The 19,046-nt window shown below is 42.1% G+C and overlaps 1 protein-coding gene across 11 annotated transcripts in view; it reads right to left on the reverse strand.

The window, feature by feature from the left end:
* Positions 1-3,456: 3,456 nt before the first annotated feature.
* The window catches only part of LOC127005017 (uncharacterized), a 38,871-nt gene continuing 23,281 nt past the window's right edge, over positions 3,457-19,046 (reverse strand). Inside the window, exons 3-17 of one of the 11 annotated variants that reach the window (XR_007758232.1) lie at positions 15,434-15,540; positions 15,186-15,339; positions 14,851-15,010; positions 14,100-14,226; positions 13,568-13,647; positions 12,795-12,888; positions 12,271-12,362; positions 10,376-10,656; positions 9,114-9,189; positions 8,126-8,601; positions 7,825-7,939; positions 7,284-7,423; positions 6,120-6,424; positions 5,198-5,434; positions 3,457-4,873 (exon numbers count right to left, since the gene is read on the reverse strand). Coding sequence is in view for 4 of the 11 variants with exons in the window: in XM_050873478.1 (XP_050729435.1) it covers positions 4,768-4,873; positions 6,120-6,424; positions 7,284-7,423; positions 7,825-7,939; positions 8,126-8,601; positions 9,114-9,189; positions 10,376-10,659; positions 12,271-12,377; positions 12,795-12,888; positions 13,568-13,647; positions 14,100-14,226; positions 14,851-15,010; positions 15,186-15,339; positions 15,434-15,540 (2,331 nt within the window). In the remaining 7 variants the exon portion in view is untranslated. Of the gene's footprint in view, positions 4,874-5,197; positions 5,435-6,119; positions 6,425-7,283; positions 7,424-7,772; positions 7,940-8,125; positions 8,602-9,113; positions 9,190-10,375; positions 10,660-12,270; positions 12,378-12,794; positions 12,889-13,567; positions 13,648-14,099; positions 14,227-14,850; positions 15,011-15,185; positions 15,340-15,433; positions 15,541-19,046 lie in introns of those variants that run through there. The other 10 variants (XR_007758222.1, XR_007758216.1, XR_007758244.1 and 7 more) reach the window with 10 other exon arrangements.

The following is a 19,046-nucleotide window of genomic DNA, read 5'->3' on the forward strand; positions in this document are numbered from 1 at the left end:
CCTATTCAAAAAATGATTCAACAAAAGAACGTATTGATAGGCGAATGGAGTCTCTGTGAGCAACTGATTCCTGACAAGTCAAGAAGGTGGTTAAATATTCCAAAGTGTGTGTGTGTGTGTGTGTGTGTGTGTGTGTGTGTGTGTGTGTGTGTGTGTGTGTGTGTGTGTGTGTGCGTGCGTGCGTGCGTGCGTGCGTGTGTTACACCTACTCATTCAAGGTTGGAGACCAATACAAAAATAAAACAAGAAAAAAATCTTTCACGCACCCATGGTTGAAAAGACTATTGCAGAAAAAGAAAAAAAACTAGAAAATGCTACTCACTTCTCAACAGTAACTAGACACTAAATAAATATAAAAAAAGTGCCGTGAAACTAATATAAACATGTCACATTATATCAACATTTATGAACCGACTGATGAGATAAGTCACAGATTCAGGTACGTCAGGACCTCAGAACAAGGTACGAATCATTGATATCAGGTATACACTGACCGTCCTACAACATGAAACCAATCCCACTGAGTTTTATCGCTGTACGGCGGAGGGGATATGGGGAGCAGGGAGAATATGAAAGCGGCGAGGATAGGGTGTAAAGGGAGGTAAGAGAAGTAACAGAAGGGACTATGGGATAAACAAAACATGGAATATCGCTAGTAATAAAATATCATCGCGGGAAGCTAGGTCAAGCCGGGGGCATTATTCGGAACTGTATACTGGCTAGGTCCCATACCCACAACCAGCCAATCAACAGTCAGATGTGTCAGCCAGACCGAGCCAGTCATGACGCAGGAAGGGCTTGGAGAATGACGTCATAAACAGTTTCTATGTAACAAATATATGAAATCAATATATTGTTGCCTTATTATTAACTACAGTGTATGAGTAACAACAGTTCAAAAAGGAGTGTCTGTGTCTGTTTTGCGGCACCAACGCGGAACAGGTCAAAAGAAGAAGGGGAAGCGCGGTTTGTTTTGTTGGCCATACGGCGGAGCTCGGCCCGATTTTTTAACTTGACGAGTTGTGCACGCCGCTGATATATATATATATATATATATATATATATATATATATATATATATATATATATATATATATAATTTTTTTTTACGTTGTTGCCTATTGCGCTGGTAGGCATCTTCCCGGTGGGGCCTGATGGTCGGCCCAAGGCTTCTTCCAGGTGGGGCCTGATGGTCGGCCCAGCCCGTTCTGGCGCAGGCGAGTGTTTATAGTGGCGCCATCTTGCATTGGCTCATGCTGCCCCACGGAACTCGTTCTTGATTCGCTTGGACGGCTTCCTCTAGAGTCCGGGTTTATGGGTGGTCTTCAGGACAGCATGTGGGTAGTTTTAAGCCACTCGGTGACTGAAAATCGAGTGGTAGCGTGGGGATTCGAACCGCGTCGTCCATCTCGCGGTGACTGTGAGCCCAGTCAGATACCACCTAAGCCACCGCCTACCACAATATATATATATATAGATATATATATATATATATATATATATATATATGTAAATATATATAGATAGATAGATAGATAGATAGATAGATAGATAGATAGATAGATAGATAGATAGATAGATAGATAGATAGATAGATAGATAGATAGATAGATAGATAGATAGATAGATAGATAGATATATATATATAGCCCCTAGCTGGGCTAGGGGCTGAGGTGGGCAGAAGCCATGCATGCTACATTATTTTTTTTCTCTCTTTACGAATTTTCTCCATAATATTTAAGCAAGTTTTTTCCAGTATTAAAAAACTAAAAATAATGTTCCCAATATATATATATATATATATATATATATATATATATATATATATATATATATATATATATATATATATATATATAGATATATAGATATATATATATATATATATATATATATATATATATATATATATATATATATATATATATATATATTTAACGGGACTGGGCTGGGCTAGGGGCTGAGGTGGGCAGAAGCCATGCATGCTACATTATTTTTTTTTTCTCTCTTTACGAATTTTCTCCATAATATTTAAGCAAGTTTTTTCCAGTATTAAAAAACTAAAAATAATGTTTCAGTTGACAAACAATAATGATAATAGTGATATTAATGCTTGCAATGTTTTCTTGCTTGTCTCTGCGAGGCCAAAACAGTCGTGCTGTGACAAGGCTTTCTTTTACTTACACAAGATGTACCCTAATTATTATAAAGGAAAAGCAGTGTTCCCGAGAGTTTACAATAATATAATGGTGAGGACGGTGAGGTTTGTTCTATAATAATAATATTATCATTATTATCGTGGTCGTTGTCGTTTTTGTTATTGTTAGTTATTATTATTGTTAGTTATTATTATTGTTAGTTATTATTATCATTATTATCATTATTATCATTATTATCATTATTATCATTATTATCATTATTATCATTATTATCATTATTATTATTATTATTATTATTATTATTATTATTATTATTATTATTATTATTATTATTATTATTATTATCATCATTATTATTATTATAAGTTCAATTATTATTATTATTATTATTATTATTATTATTATTATTATTATTATTATTATTATTATTATTATCATTATTATTACTACTACTACTATTATTGTTATTGTTATTGTTATTGTTATTATTATTATTATTATTATTATTATTATTATTATAAATGTTTATTTCACCAACTGTGGTTATTATTGCAATTCGGTTTCCGACTCTAAACTGTCACGCCCCACTATTAGGTTAGGCATACGAGCTGAGATGAGCCGAAAATGTTAGCTGTACATCCCTTCTGCTGTATTACTTCTACTTTTTTTCTTTTTGTCTTTTACTTTTTTTTTACGTTGCCGCCTATGGAGCCGGTAGGCTTTCTTAGAGGGGCCTGATGGTCGGCCCCACCCCGTTGTGGCGCTGGCAAGTGTTTATAGTGGCTCCATCTTGCTTGTCTCATGCTGCCGCCGCCTCCCCGACCCCCGGAGCACATTATTGATCATCCCTATGAGAGAGAATCTTAAGTCTGAGTTGAAAGGTGGTCTTCTGGAAATGTGGGTGCACTAACGCCGTGGACTCAGGGTGCCCATTCGAAAAAGTTCAAAAGGAAGGACAATTTTGGATTTCTGCGACACCTATTTAGTTTACCTAGATAAAGCATGTTTAATGATGAGGTTAAATATATCATTAAGTTCTGGTATTATGCAAAATATACTTAGAAATGTTGACTTAGCGAATATAAGTAAAGTTTAATAAATCACATTGAGGTAATTTTTCTGAATATGTTTATTATCAAATGCAGTGCATATAGGCTGCTAACATTATTTCATACGGTACAAATAAAGAAGTGTAAGTAAAAAAAAGCCTCCATTTCGTTGGAGAAGCATGTATTAACCAAATTAACTCACTGATAGAAATAGTCTACTTACCATGGATACTCATTACAGATGTCTATTTTTTTTTTTTCATTTCTTCCGTTTACTTACCATCTCCAGGAGGCTTTTTTTTTTAATCTCACTGACCATGTCTTTACTACACTGCGGTTCTGTGGTAGTTTTGTTAACGACAACTAAAAAGTAAATCCGTGGTTACGATTATTCTGAGTTCAGTCCCGCTATTCAAATATAAGTTGTGATCGATATAAGTAATTTTTGTAAAGACGCAAAAAGAGAATGAGTTATCGTCCTGCCTAAAGGTGGCTTCAGACGGAGGGCAGAATACTAAAAAACTGGACTGTCCGGGCTAAAATCGGACGTCGGAACACTCTAGCAGCGGTCAAATCAACAAGAGTGCACGAACTGTCCTCTGTCGACTATGGGTCGTCAGTCATAAACTCGTGGTACAGACAGGCAGCTCGAATAGGCGTGGGCGGAGACATCTTGAGGTGGCGGAGCCCACGCGGCGCACCGCGGAGGAAGCTGCACTCACTGGAGGTGTGTCCGCTAACTTAAGACAAGATCAAGACAGCTTTACGTTTTGGGTTCAGACAGCATATTCTAATGCTCGTCTTGTTTCGGAGATCATTTTCGGTTAACTCAAGCCATGTCATTGAAAGTTTTAGGAATTTTAACATTTTACAAAGTATTTGATATATCTATCAAGTTTGTATGCTCGTCATATCTTTTGTGCTGGACTGCTTGCTTAAATTTGTTTACTTTTACATTTGTGTTGTGTTTTCTTGTATTTATTGAATGTAAGAATGTGAGTTGTGTTACATTTTTAGAGTAGATATGTTTTACATGAACCTTGAATTTGAGGTCAATAAATATTTATTTGTTTACTTCCTCTCAAACCAATTTTTATTATCACTTTTTTTATCTTACTGCTTTTATCATTGTTTTGTTACTTTTAAAGAAATAAAACCCCATATAATGTTTGCTAGCAAATTTCCATATATTTAGAACAAACTTCTTATTAACAAAAGTTTTTTTATCAAAAGAAAATATAAAGCTGAATGACCTTTTCTACATTCATTTGCCTACGCCCATACATTATAGGGTGGTGGCCCCATAGACTAAAAGTTATAACATTTCAATTCTATATATCGTCAACCGCGAAATCAAACAATTCAAGATTTATGTTGAACACCACAAATAAATATTCGAACCTACGGCTTCATTGAATCTTAAAGAGTTAAACTGAATTAAAAATGTTATTGCCGCCCAATAATCAGAAAGTCTTAGGTGCCACCTGCAACCATGTAGGTGCTCCGGGTGCCCATGAGAGGTTAAGGAGGTACATCTTGTGGGTTGTTGCCGCCTGCGACTACGGCGCACTGCCTGCACCCCGCGTGGCGTTCGCTTCTTTGCTGGCACCACCGGAACTGGCTTTGGCCCCGTCGTTGTTGCACACGTTCTGCAGCCGACTATACCTGGCCAGAAATGTTTACATTTTTTTGTATTTGTCATTCGCGGAATCTTTAATCTCGCTACACCTGTCCTCCCAAAGCCTTCATCTGAATTAGTTCTCAAGATGGAAAAAAATGTAGGGTTGACTTTCTGCTACGGACTCATCCTGACAGTTTTTAGAGTAGTGACTATTTCCCACAAATATACACCACAAATATACACACAAAAATCTATTCTGTCAATTTCTACACGGTCCCAGTCACATTTCCTACACCAAGAAAGGCAGCGAATCACAACTCCTACAGTATTCCAGTCATTCAGTCTACATTGGGAGAAAAGTCGGTTACCTTCAGACACGAGTCGAGTCGAGCCAAGTTATGGCTCGACCCAAAACTATTCTTCTCTCAATTCGTGGGACAAAGAAGGATGACACCAACATTTCCCCAACTAATTAGAGATGGTATTTTGGGCCTTGTCCTCCATTGCGGGCATTCTGGCCAAGACAGTGGTTCTTCTGCCATGCCGATACGCTGCCACCTGTACAGATTGCATATCTACTCTTGTGGCAGCAGCACATTATAACCCTGTAAATGTCCCTCTTGTCGTATTATCTTTCATGACAGGCTTCAGGTATTCATTTAAAAGGTTTATTTAAAATGAATGTGGTCACGAAATCCTATTTTAACTTGTTTTTTCTAATTTTATTTGATATACCTATGATGTTAGAGAGAAATAAATCCCACATGAATATTCTCCAGCGTTTTGTATTTCTTGCATAATACAACTGTGTTTCCCCTGCAAAAACTTCGTATTCGTTTGCACTTCACTTTTGTACATAACACGGAATCGCAGAATTGTGGCAGATATGACAGTATAACTGTAGGAGTTACGCAAAACCTTTATCAAGCTTTTAAAGCTTTCTAGAAGCTTTTCTGTGCTGTAGTGAGTGGCATGTCTAGCTACAGATCCGAGGGTCTGAGTTCGAATCTCGGCCCGGGCAGTCACAGCACAAGCCATCCAGCTGTTCATTCTCTATTTCAAGCTGGTCGATAAATGGGCACCTGGGAAAGGTAAACTGTGGTAACCCGGATGTCACACATACCCGCGGGCTAATAGATTCTTACCCACCACAAGCTCAATGGCCAATGAGACAGATATGCACCGAGACCACGCACAGGTAAAGCTGAGCCCCAATCTTTACCTTACCAGACGCTGCATAAATCATCATAGTTTATACCAAATAAGTTTAGCCGGTGGCTGGTGACTCACCTGAAGGGGAAGAATGTGCCCGACGAGGTGGACATGGCGCGGCGCGAAGCATTTCTTTTGAGTCGCCATGTTCCAGTTCCCCGCTTATCGCAGCGCACCTCCCCCTCCCCCGAACCAGCCGCCACTGCCACTCCCAATGCCCCGTCAGCACCGGCATCGTCCACGGCCTCCAAGGATTCAGAGAAGGGAGAGGAACTGAAAAACATCTGCGAGACGCGTCGCAGGACAGGAGCCACCAGACGAGGCGTGGTCTGGCTCCTTGGCAGGATAGGCTCCGAGCGCACCAGCTCCGTCATGCTCAGCTGCTGCAGTCAAGGAAACCAGCTGTGATTCCATTGGTAAGTGCAAAGACAGAGTGCCTTTACTTGTAAAAATAATGTTTAACAAAAAGTTGACTCGAGTACTGTTTGAAAATTACCAGCAGTCTGGTAGTTTACTTTTACCCAACAGGCATTACTAGACTTAATAAACTATGGGCATTGATAGGTGTATATAAAAATCAGCTGGCTCAGCTACTGTGGAGTTGACGAATGTAACACATTGGAGATCCATGACTCTGTATTTATCTACTTATTATTAATTTCATTTACAGGCATTGTGCCGCTGATATCTAGGCCCATATTTCTACGGAAAAAGTTGGAAAGTTTCGTTTAGTCGGCGCAACATCTGTGGTCATATGCTGGTGATGATGATGATGATGATCATCATCATCATCATCATGTAACTACTACTACAGTACTATCACCACTACCACTACTATTACCAATAATAATAATGATAATGATAATAATAATAATAATAATAATAATAATAATAATGATAATAATAATAATAATAATAATAATAATAATAATAATAATAATAATAATAATAATAATAATAATAATAATAATAATAATAATAATAATAATAATAATAATAATAATAATAATAATAATAATAATAATAATAATAATAATAATAATAATAATTATAATTCATTTTCACCTACTGAAAGTATTACCACCACTACTATGTGCTTTTACAAAACACGATAACTATTCATATTATTGCTATTACTTTTTTCATCTACTAATTCTAATACTACTACTATGTACTACAAATACAAACACTAAAAGTTTTTTACTACACAGACAGCTCTCTGAAAGGACACTAGACGGACACCTTCGGGATGGTCGAGATGTGAGACACGTCCCCGCAGGACTTGGAGAGCTTCTGTTTCTGCTCTGCGGCGAGAGGTCTATTACCGTGGCTGTGGCTGGAGCCGCACACACACCGCATCTGGGCACGAAAGTCACTCCCGTCTGGAAGATGGTCATGGAGTCACGTATATCCTGATTTAGGATTTATTTATCGTAAGGGACATTTGGCTCTTCTCTGTTTATTTGCTAGTTATCTTTTTTTACCTCTGTAGTTCTTGGGAAATGTTTGCTCTGATAATGGTACGTACTTATTCTGGATACATCGTTGACGGTGTTCACACCAATGAGAATGTTTTCTGCAAGTTGGCCATCAAACAAATATGCATATATTAGTATGGTATAGTAGTACAGTTAAAAGCTAATTTGTTTTAGTAGTAAACGATGAATTATTCTTGTTACGCCGACCAAAGTGTCTACCACCCAATAACTAAATTATAGTGAAGTCAATTACCCGTACAGTGTCCTAGTGTGTCTGCCGGTCCCGTGCAGCCAGCAAAACCTACCCACGGTGAACACACTGTCGCAGCTGTTGGAGGACGTCCCGCGGCCCCATTTTTCCAAGACCGACGATGTTAACAAGGGAGTCCCGTCCAGATGCAGCGCGGGCAATCGTCGACCCTGGAAAATTTAAAGTGGGGATACATTATTATGTTGCAGATTTAATGTTTAACAATTTTCTAAACACGGATTCATTAATTGCATACACATATTTAGTTAAAGGCAAGGAAGCCCATGTAAGTATGATGCTTACACTATATGGCGATGCGGTGGAAACTTAAGAACGTAGTTCATGCAGTTACTTACGTCTGTTCTTGTCCCTTCCATGGGACTACACGGAGAGAGTTCTTTGCTGGCAGTGCCCCCACACGGGCTGAGTGAGAGGTGCAAGGGGCGCGAAAGGGTGCGATTGGAGTATGGAGAAATATTCTCCACGTTGAAGGAAAGACTGCTACCGCGGGAAGATACAGAGCGACTCTGAACAAAATAATTAATGTGACTCCCCATCGAAGCTTTGGAAGTATTGCCAATGGAAGAAAGAGTTTTAATGGACGGAGAGAGGGAGGAGTTACTGGGCCATACATTTAGCTTGTTGGAGAATACATTTCGTAAGGTGGGAGATGGAGAAGACGGTTGGTCGGGGCAGAGGTGTGGCTGGCTGGAGCTTTGGCGAATGGTGGGCGCGGCAAGCCGCGGGGACACGGCGGGGCCACCGCTGGTAGACACCGAGCTGTTGAGCGACGCTCGGAGCATGGCATCAGGTCTTGGTGGGTTCAACTCGTCTGGGATACAGGAAGAGACAGCCGCGTGTTTGGTAGATTTTCTTTTATTTGTATAAGATGAAAGCTGAGTTGATTGCCAGTTAGTCAGGTCTCCCTGGTCTTCAAGCTAAGTCCAAAATATTTTCTTGTTGATTCAGATAATGTGATCAGAAAATGGTGGTTATGGTGTATCTCAAGAGTTTTGCAGTACTAATGATGATGATGATGATGACAATAACAACAACAACAACAAAAATGACTATTTAAGACTATTTAAGACTAATAATAGTAAATAATAATAAATAATAAATAATAAATAAATAAATAAATAATAATAATAATAATAATAATAATAATAATAATAATAATAATAATAATAATAATAATAATAATAATAATAATAATAATAATAATAATAATAATAATAATAATAATAATAATAATAATAATAATAATAATAATAATAATAATAATAATAATAATAATAATAATAGTCAAAGTGATAATCCTTCCCTACTCGCACCACTACTCACGCAGTTGAAGGTAAGCCTGGAACGGCGTCCTGGAACACTCGTCCACCTCCATGTAGATGGGCTGCTCCTCGCTCCCCTGTTAACACGCGGGTAAGTCAGTGAGTCAGTGAGATAAAAAGCAAAATTTGGTTTTGGTCCTTCTTTTATAGAAATTATAGAAATATGAAATGGTAGTTGGTCTCTTCTATTAGGAAAAAAAAAAGGAGCAAGCAATACCTTGCTGGGCTACTTCAGACAAGAATGTTTCTAATATATAACCTTGGTAAATCAATGTTCACAAACTTTGCAAAATGCTAACTCTACCTGTTAGGCAAGCAGTTTGTTAAGTAGCCAAATTTAATCAGTTTAATAACTCGGCATAAGTATATCACGGTGTAGTTATGATATACAAGTATGCACGCAGGTACTCGTGCACGCACACACACACACACACACACACAAGCACGCTCACACACGTACACGTACACTCAAACATACAACCACATGCACACGCGCTCGTGCACATGCATGCACGCACACGCACGCACGCACGCACGCACGCGCGCGCACACACACACACACACACACACACACACACACACAAAGGCTACCACAGCAGGCGCTGCTGCACGCTCCGCCGAGGCCCGGAAACGGCAGCGCTACGCCGACCTCGGTCAGCGGTATGACTTCATGCCGCTGACGGTGGAGACGACCGGAGTCCTCGGTCCCGCCTTCAGCGACCTCATCAAGACCCTCGGCAGGCGCATCCGAGAGAGGACGGGGGAAAAGCGGGAAACAGAGTGGCTGCGGCAGCGGGTCAGTCTCGCAGTGATCCGCGGGAACGCAGCAGCGCTATGCCAGCAGCGCCCCACATAAGACCCAACTCGTCCTATATTTTGTTATTCTTATGTATAATTCTTTAGTTTTTTGTATTATTTATCTGTAGTATAGTAAAAGATATGGTTGAGTGCCACAGTCATCGGCGTTCCGGCAGGGGCCGATGAATTGCAATGCGAACAATCTAACCGATTGTTCCCATCGTAACTCCCTTCCGGATGGAGGCTCTTAAAATTTATATAAAAACACACACACACACACACACACACACACACACACACACACACACACACACACACACACACACACACACACACACACACACACACACACACACACACACACACACACACACACACACACACACACACACACACACACACACACACACACACACACACACACACACACACACACACACACACACACACAAATTGAACTGTTACCTGTAGTGCGTCCAGGGCGTGCAGATTATAGTAGCGTCTGGCCGGGGGCGGGACGGAGGAGGGCGGTGGCGGCGGCAGTGGTGGGCAGCTGGTCATCTGCAGGGGCACGCTGCTTGTTCGGGACGCGCATGACTCCCTAGTCCACTGCCTTGCCCCTCGAGGCCTCCCTGTATCAGGCAAGCTGTTGCCCCTCCCGCTGGTGCCCGTTGTCGTGCCGCCGTTATCGTGGTGCAAGTCGTGGTTCTTGGTCACCATGCCGGCCAGCATCGCCGTCAGGGCTACTGCTGAATCATAAGTAAGAATCATGTAATGAGGAGCAATCAACAGACCCACTTCCAGAAATAACTCAAATATATTTTGAGTTTTAACTTTGTTGCTTCCTTTAATTTTTCATCAAAGAGTAAATAATGATAATGTCCCCACATACTGCCGGGACGAGTGTGGCAGCGGCCTTCACCTGCACCAACAGGTTACCAAGAACCAGGGACGGCACGGGTATTTGGTTTCCACTCACGACACGCACATAGAAAACACCCACGCAAGCAAACAAACAAAAAAACAATAAATAAACAAACCAGAAGGCACAAAGAAAAAACAAACCACTTTTACAAGCAATCTGTCCTTCAATGCCTCAAAAACTCAATTTCTCCACCTATCAACTCGACACAATCTTCCAAACACCTATCCCCTATTCTTCGACAAAACACGGCTGTCACCTTCTTCAACACTCAATATCCTCGATCTATCCTTAACTCAAAATCTTAACTGGAAACTTCACATCTCTTCTCTCACTAAATCAGTTTCCTCGAGGTTGGGCGTTCTGTATCGTCTCCGCCAGTTTTTCTCCCCTGCACAGTTGCTATCCATATACAGGGGCCTTGTCCGCCCTCGTGTGGAGTATGCATCTCACGTGTGGGGGGGGCTCCACTCACACACCTCTTTTGGACAGAGTGGAGTCTAAAGCCCCGTTCACACTGTGCCGACTCTGGGCCACGACAACCCAGCGACTTTTCCATTTGACAAGTTGGTTCCCACGCTCCATGAAGGGGGGGAGGTTTTATTGGGGTCTTGGTGTCTTGCCGACTGTCTGAGACATTCGGCCAACTAGTTGCCAGCATGTCGTGCTAACCCTCACGACTCCTGACTCCCCTCACAACGTCGGCACAGCATTCGGCAACAGTCTCAAGACATGCCCGACCTTTTCACATCAACACCCAAGACCTCGTGTATCCTAGAGTCGTGAGTAGTCGTGGCCCAGTGTCGGCACAGTGTTAACGGGGCTTAAGGCTCTTCGTCTCATCAGCTCTCCTCCTCTTACTGATAGTCTTCTACCTCTTAAATTCCGCCGCCATGTTGCCTCTCTTTCGATCTTTTATCGATATTTTCATGCTGACTGCTCTCCTGAATTTGCTAACTGCATGCCTCACCGCCTCCCGCGGCCTCGCCGCACATGACTTTCTACTCAAGCTCATCCCTTTGCTGTCCAAATCCCTTACCTAAGAGTTAACCAGCATCTTCACTCTTTCATCCCTCACGCTGGTAAACTCTGGAACAATTTTCCTTCATCTGTATTTCCTCCTGCCTACGACTTGAACTTTTTCAAGAGGAGGGTATCAGGACACCTCTCCTCCCGAAATTGACCTCTCTTTCGGCCACTCCTCTGTACTCTTTTTAGGAGCAGTGAGTAGCGGGCTTTTTTTTTCATTATTGTTTTCTTTTTTTATGCCCTTGAACTGTCTCCTTTGCTGTAAAAAAAAAATCAAGCAAACAAACGCAAATACAAAAAAGCAATCAAGGGCGCACATTGGCACACACTCGCACTCAAGCACACACACACGCACACGCACACACACACACACACACACACACACACACACACACACACGCACACACACCTTCGTGGTAGCTGGGTCGCTGCGAGGCCAGCCGCTCCTGCATGAGTTTCCGCTGCCTGCTCCGGCGCCGCGTCCACCTTCGCCGCCTGAATCTGCCGCGATAAAGTCTTCATCCACAATAACATTTCTAGTATCATGGGTTTCGGGGTATACTAACTGAAGGCGTTGACTAATATTTATGGAAGAATACACACGAAGATACACATGGATGTAATGAGTAGAAGAGCCAAAACAGCCTACGCATGGCAGCTCCTGAAATAGTTGTTTATATATTCGACCAAGACATGTATACTTGTAATATACGCAATGGATTCTAGTTACGATGATCTAAATATTTTCACTTGAGAAAGCCATACACACAGCACTGCCGGATGATAAACCAGTATCTGTGTTTACAGCGGCCGTCGTGTAAAAGATAATTTAGCTAAGGCAGGCAAAGAACAAGACTGAGAGACGATACAACTTCTCAAATGATAGAAATGCTACTATATCCATAAAATAAGGGGGGGGGGGAACAAACTTACATGCAAAATACAACCACTGTGATGACCAGGAGTAGAAGAATACCCATAGCGATGGAAACCACCTCCATCGTGGCTAGACGTCTCGGGCTCCAGGCTGAAGGCGAAGCATCTCGTGGACTTTAAAGTGTCACATTTAAGATACGAATATTTCTTTTTAGCACTCTAACCGTAAGATCACTGACGCTACATTAATACCACATGCAGAGTAATGGGTAAAATATAAATGAAATAGTGAAAAAAGGCGCACAAATCATCATTATTCATTACTATCAATGAGTTGGGGAAGTTTGAACGTAAGTGGAGGATCAAAGAAATATCCCTAGCACTACAATGATGACAGATGTAGAGTAAAAGGCTAAGAAAATGGAATGTTGATTTTTTCCCCTTCATTATCATTGGCAGAATGTGAAAATTTAAGCCGTAAAATGGTAACCGAAGGAAAATTACAGACACTAATATCACCCGCCCACACCCAAAGCCACCCACACCCACCCACACCAAAACCCACCCACACCCAAACCCACCCACACCCACCCACCCAATTCAATTCAATTCAATAAGGGGGACCATTTCTTTCTGACTACTTATGGAGTGAGAAAGTTTAAACGCGATGGGAGGGCCGAAGAAATATTACGAGTACTTGATAGATGTCAGCTGTTGAGTACAAGTCTAAAATACGAATGCGACAGTGTTAAGAAATGCGACTTTTACGTTCACCCCCAATGCATAAAACAATACAAACTCGCACACCACCACTTCAAGCAGAGACGTACCGACAGGCGAGACGGTGACAACTGCCTTGAACCCTCGCAGTGAGCTGTATGGTCTTGGATAGAACGTGCCGGAGGAGAACCTAGATAACAAAACAAAGAAGACTTGAGAGAAGAAAAAAGCAGCATTGGAGAAACTTATGTGTGAAGATGACAGTGAGACAAAAGACAAGGGGAGTTGTAATAATGCGTGTTTTGGAGAAAAGAAGTAAAGTAAGAGGAAGACAGGCTTACTGGAGCGATGGTGAGGAAAATTCGCAGGGAAATGTGTGAGATAAAAAGAAACCGGAAAGTGAGTGACTGACTGGAAAGAAAAGATGAGGATGTACGTAGGAGGAAAGCAGAGGGTCTTTGAGAGGAAAACAAGGGGGAAAAGATGAATGGAGTCACGTCTTAGTAATAGGAGGTGTGGATGGAAGTTTACCAGGGAAAAATGATAGGAGATGAAAGGTGTTGATCACAAGCACTCGCACACATACACGCTCCCACCCACACACACACACACATACACGCTCCCACCCACACACACACACACCTGAGGATCAAGGTGTCGGCCTCCAGCGTGAGGGGCAAAGGCACGGCGCTGCCACACTTCACCATGGCCTCCACCACCTCGCCGTCCACCTCCCGCGACACCTCCAGGTAGCCCACGTAGCAATTACCTGTACGACGAGACACACCGATCTACTGACTGACTGATTGACTGACAAAGATTGACTAACTGAAAGAATGAACCGAGTAATTGGCTAAATGACTGACTGACTGACTGACTAGTTTAGATACTGACAAACAACAGTTAAACGACTGACAATGATTATAGGACTAACTGAATGACCGACAGACTAAATGGCTGACTGTCTGAATGACTGATTGAACTCAAAACTGAATGGCTGACTGACTGACTAAATAAATGGCTGTCTGACATGCTCTCTGAATGACCTGAAATTATTTGGTGACTGAACGAACGAATGTATGAATGAGTGATATTGCCACTTTCTCATATACTCATATGCTAACAAACAAAATATATTGAGGAAGAGGAGGAGGAGGATAAGAGAAATACTCTTTAAAAAGTCACAAACTCTCATTCTGTCGCACTTCAGCCCCGTACTAAGTTCAAAAATTTCATAGTGCTTTAACTTTACTATTATCTTTGTTGACATCACCATATAGTCATTTTTGTATTTTCCATTTTTTGTCACCCGTTTCATTACTCTACTGATGACTTCCTCATTTTATTCACCGTTATCATTTTTCTTCTGATGACTGGGGTGCCCCATACCCACCCTTATTGTCGGTGTTAGGGAGCCTGAAATTCAGGAACTTGACGGAGAAGGATGCCCTGCTCGAGGCCTGCAGCTGCCACTCACACACGGCCGCGTCGGTGTAGTTGGGGTACTCAGGGCTTATGATCTCGACCTTCTCCCCCATCTCCACCTGGCGAGTCTAAGACAAAAGATAAGGATATATGGTGGCATTTTTTTTCGTTGAATTTGGTCATCGAGCACACACTGCATTTTAAAGTTTGTGTCACCTAGAAGCAAGTTGGACAGATAAGGACTCATCATGATTATATGCATCCTTGAGAGTTCCTGGCGCAGCTCTGGCCACAAACACCAACCTCTGAGCACCGGCCACAGTCGAGGGCCAGGAATTCGTCGCAGTCATTCTTGGCACCTTTGTCCGCCGTGCACTGTTCGATGAGCCGCTCGTAGCCCTGACACAGGATCAACAAACGGCTGCCCTCGATGCCATTGGCTGGAATGCTGTACTCTCTGCCGAGGGTTCAAAAACTTTAGTCAATATGCAACAAACGTAAAGTATATGCCAGAACCCCATTGCAGTCCCCGACGGGAGGACCTTAGTCACCTCACGAGATGGGTGTATCCCAGGCTGCGGCAGAGGACACGGCCAATGTTCCTGGCTGTGGCCGCGGAGGGCGTCGTGAAGATGCTCTTGTACGGCTGATTGGCGCCCTGCCGAACGAGGACCAAGGTTATAGTTTAAAACGAAAGGCCAGTTGATTGTGATATTTCCTTTCAATGATTGGCAAACACGGGACGAGGCGGAAGTTTAAGAAGAAACATAATAATATAAATGACGATGTACTGCATTTTTCATTTTTCCAGGTGTCCTATTATAGACCCCAAGACATTATCGGCTCTATTAATGACGTGTGACGCCCCCATGCGAAGCAGTGAATCACTGGGAATATTCTACTCTTGTAATTGGGAATTACTTGAGAAAAATCTGTTTTCCGATATTTTGTCACATCCTTCCACATGCACGGCTTACACTCGACGTTCATGTAACACGCGCAAAGAACTTCCAAGCCTTAGGGCAAGGCCTTGTTTATGATGCCTGGTGTGATTTTGATGACTAGTTTGGACCGATGTGGATCTAAATAAATTTATAAGACTAAAATACTGTGAATATGCAAGCATAGTGTGACGATCTGCTAAGAGGAAAAATTAAGTCACCATGCATGGCACGCAATATTTAAACGTGGAACACAATCCCGCCTCTATCCCAAAGCATTCAAAAGAGCTAAATAATGACTATATGCCAATATCTGGTTGAATACAAACTAGGTTTCAGGTGGGTACACCATATATTGATAGTAATTATGTTAAACTCATGATGATCCTGTATACGCAATATGATAGAAATATAATCAATAAGAAATAAGACATTTGACTAAGATTATGAAACCAACTTGAAGACATGAAATGGGAGTAATCCTTTAACAAACAACCATGAACAAGGTTGATACAAGTCATTCAATCAGCACCGTCTTGAGGCTGCACATCATGACCTCTGGGATGGCTTTCTAGTCACGGGAACACCAAAACACACATTCTTGAACTGTTATACTCTACTTCTGAGCACTTTAAACCCTCATTGAAATGTTATAACAATCGTGAAAGATTTAAAACTACCACGAAAGAAAAAAAAATATCGTGTTTATTAGATGCACTCTCTTCAGCTACTTCCTCACATGTGATCAATATGTCTAGAACATTTAAAGAGCTCTTGCTTCATCGGTCAGACTCTACTGAAGCATCAATATTTAGATAGATATACATATAAAAAGGCAGGCAAAAGGATAAACTGAGTTATATGAAAACTGGTGAATAGATGGATAAGTATTGATAGACAGACAGACAAGCAAACAAACAGATAGTGATGGTAAACAAGCCCCAAAAGTCTCTCCGCAGAATCTAAAGAGAAGTAAAGCTCTACAAAGCCTGATTAGGAGCAACATTATAGACAAAACGTAAACAGAAGAAATAAGAAAAAATAAAATCAGTACTACTCACGTGGTCCTGTCGCTAAAAAAGAAGACATCTCACGGAACTACAAGCGTTTCAGAGGCCGTGGGGCAATGCTTATCGCAAATATCCTAGAGTCTAGACAAACTATCACATCAACATGGTATTTTGGCACAGCTTTTTTGACACCTTGCCCTAATTTTTGGCAATATAATGCATTGCTAAATGTGGCTAATTATGTTAAGGCGCTTACTCTTGACCCTCATGGCGAAGCCTGGCATGGCCATCTAGACGTACGAACAGGGGAAGCATGACGTTGCTGTGACGTCTGTACCCACCCATTACATCCACTCCTGTCTTCTCCTTCCTTCCTCCCTCTCTCCTCTCTCTCCCTCGCCCCCCCTCCCTCTCTCTTTCTGACATGCATTATACATATAAAATTCAGCTATGCACATGTTACTTTTCTGTTGCGGCAGATAATTCGAAAGTATATGCTGAGTGTGGTAGGGTGGGTTATGCTAACGACCGTGAGAACTATTCCAGCATGGATGGCCATTTTAAGGTGTCCGGAATGTTTTCGTGGTGGGTCACAGGCAGTCACCAGCAGCAGCTGTATACCCACGGTGTATGGAGAAATGTTACATTGTCCGCGTGGTTGCAGAAATGCAACTGCGTTACGACTTATCTCCATATACAACCGTTAATATATATAACTCCACCATAAAATTCATATAGCACTTTAGAAACTGCCAACAATACTGGAACAGCGGTCACGGTCGTTTGCATAACCCACCCTATCATACTCAGCATACACTTTCGAATTATCTGCCACAACAGAAAAGTAACATATGCATAGCTGAAATTTGTAAGTATAATGCATGAGAGAGAGAGAGAGAGAGAGAGAGAGAGAGGAAGGATCAGGGTCAAGAATAAGCGCCTTATTTAGCCACATTTAGCAATGCATTATATTGCCAAAAATAAGGACGCTGCAATGTGTAAAAAAAGCTGTGCCAAAATACCATGCTGATGCGATAGTTTGTGTAGAGGATATTTGCGAAAAACGATACCACACGGCTTCTGAAAGGCTGAGTAAATGAATGTTATACCTTTAGGGAATGAGTCTACGCCAACCTGACCCAAAACAAATCAGTGCACATCCCAGTCTAAACATTCCGAGACCAGTGACGATAGATAATGAAACAATCGAATGATGTACACGCATAGACTTCACAACTAGTTGACGGGAAATCTCTTCAGTCTTGGCGCGCTGGCTTCGCGTAAGGGGCCGATTGTTATGGCGACTTTCACTGCGACAACTCAAACACACTCTGCGTTCTTACTCCGAATTTAAGTGGAAACAGGACGAAATCTTCAAGTTTTAGTGCATACAAGCAGGCAGGAGTGTCTCTAGAGTGATTTGGTCGAGGATTCAAGGTAACTTATATAAAATAGCACCATGCGTGCACTTTGAAAACGTTGTGTAAAAAATGGCAAATTTGCGTAACTTTAGGTTGAAATCTTTACGTAAAATGAATGATAACTGTAGGATAGTGAAGTCCACAGTTTTACGTATTAGGAAACAAGAAATGTACGTTTAGTTAGTGCCTACATGGCAACTCAGCTCAGTTCCCGCGTCGCCTAACTCGCCTTAGGCACGCAGTCAGCTGGGCACTTCCCCTCTGTAAAGGATTATCGCTGTCCTGCCTCTGTTTACTCTCCAAGTAAAGGACCTACAGTTATTCATCGTCTCTGTACCCTTCCCCACAACTGCAAGGATCCAGAGGACGATACAAGAAGACACAGAAGGCAGTGGATCGAGTGGAAGTGACGGAGGAGACACAAGATATGAGGACGCCGCGACCCCGTGGAGTAAACTGTGGAGGAGCCGTACTACGCCATCAGTGCAGTGACTCAGTGTTGTGTGCAGTGCAGTGGTGTGTTCAGTGCAGTGTGGTAGTGAGGGTGCTGTTCACTACGTCCTACGGGGTAGAGTATGTGCATGGGGAAGGCCAACTCTGACCCGACTGAGCACTCTTTCGGCAAGCGCCGCACCATGTGCGGCGCCAACTACTGGACGAGCGTGCAGAACTTCATGGTGAGCAACAGGTTGACCCAGCGCCTGCATTTGCTGAAGCTCGTCGGGTTCTTCCCCGGGGACGTGCAGGCCGACCTGGACCGGGCCAAGGCAGAGGAGAAGGAGGACGACGAGG

The sequence above is a fragment of the Eriocheir sinensis genome, chromosome 3 (genome assembly GCF_024679095.1).
Source record: "Eriocheir sinensis breed Jianghai 21 chromosome 3, ASM2467909v1, whole genome shotgun sequence".
NCBI lineage: Eukaryota > Metazoa > Arthropoda > Malacostraca > Decapoda > Varunidae > Eriocheir > Eriocheir sinensis.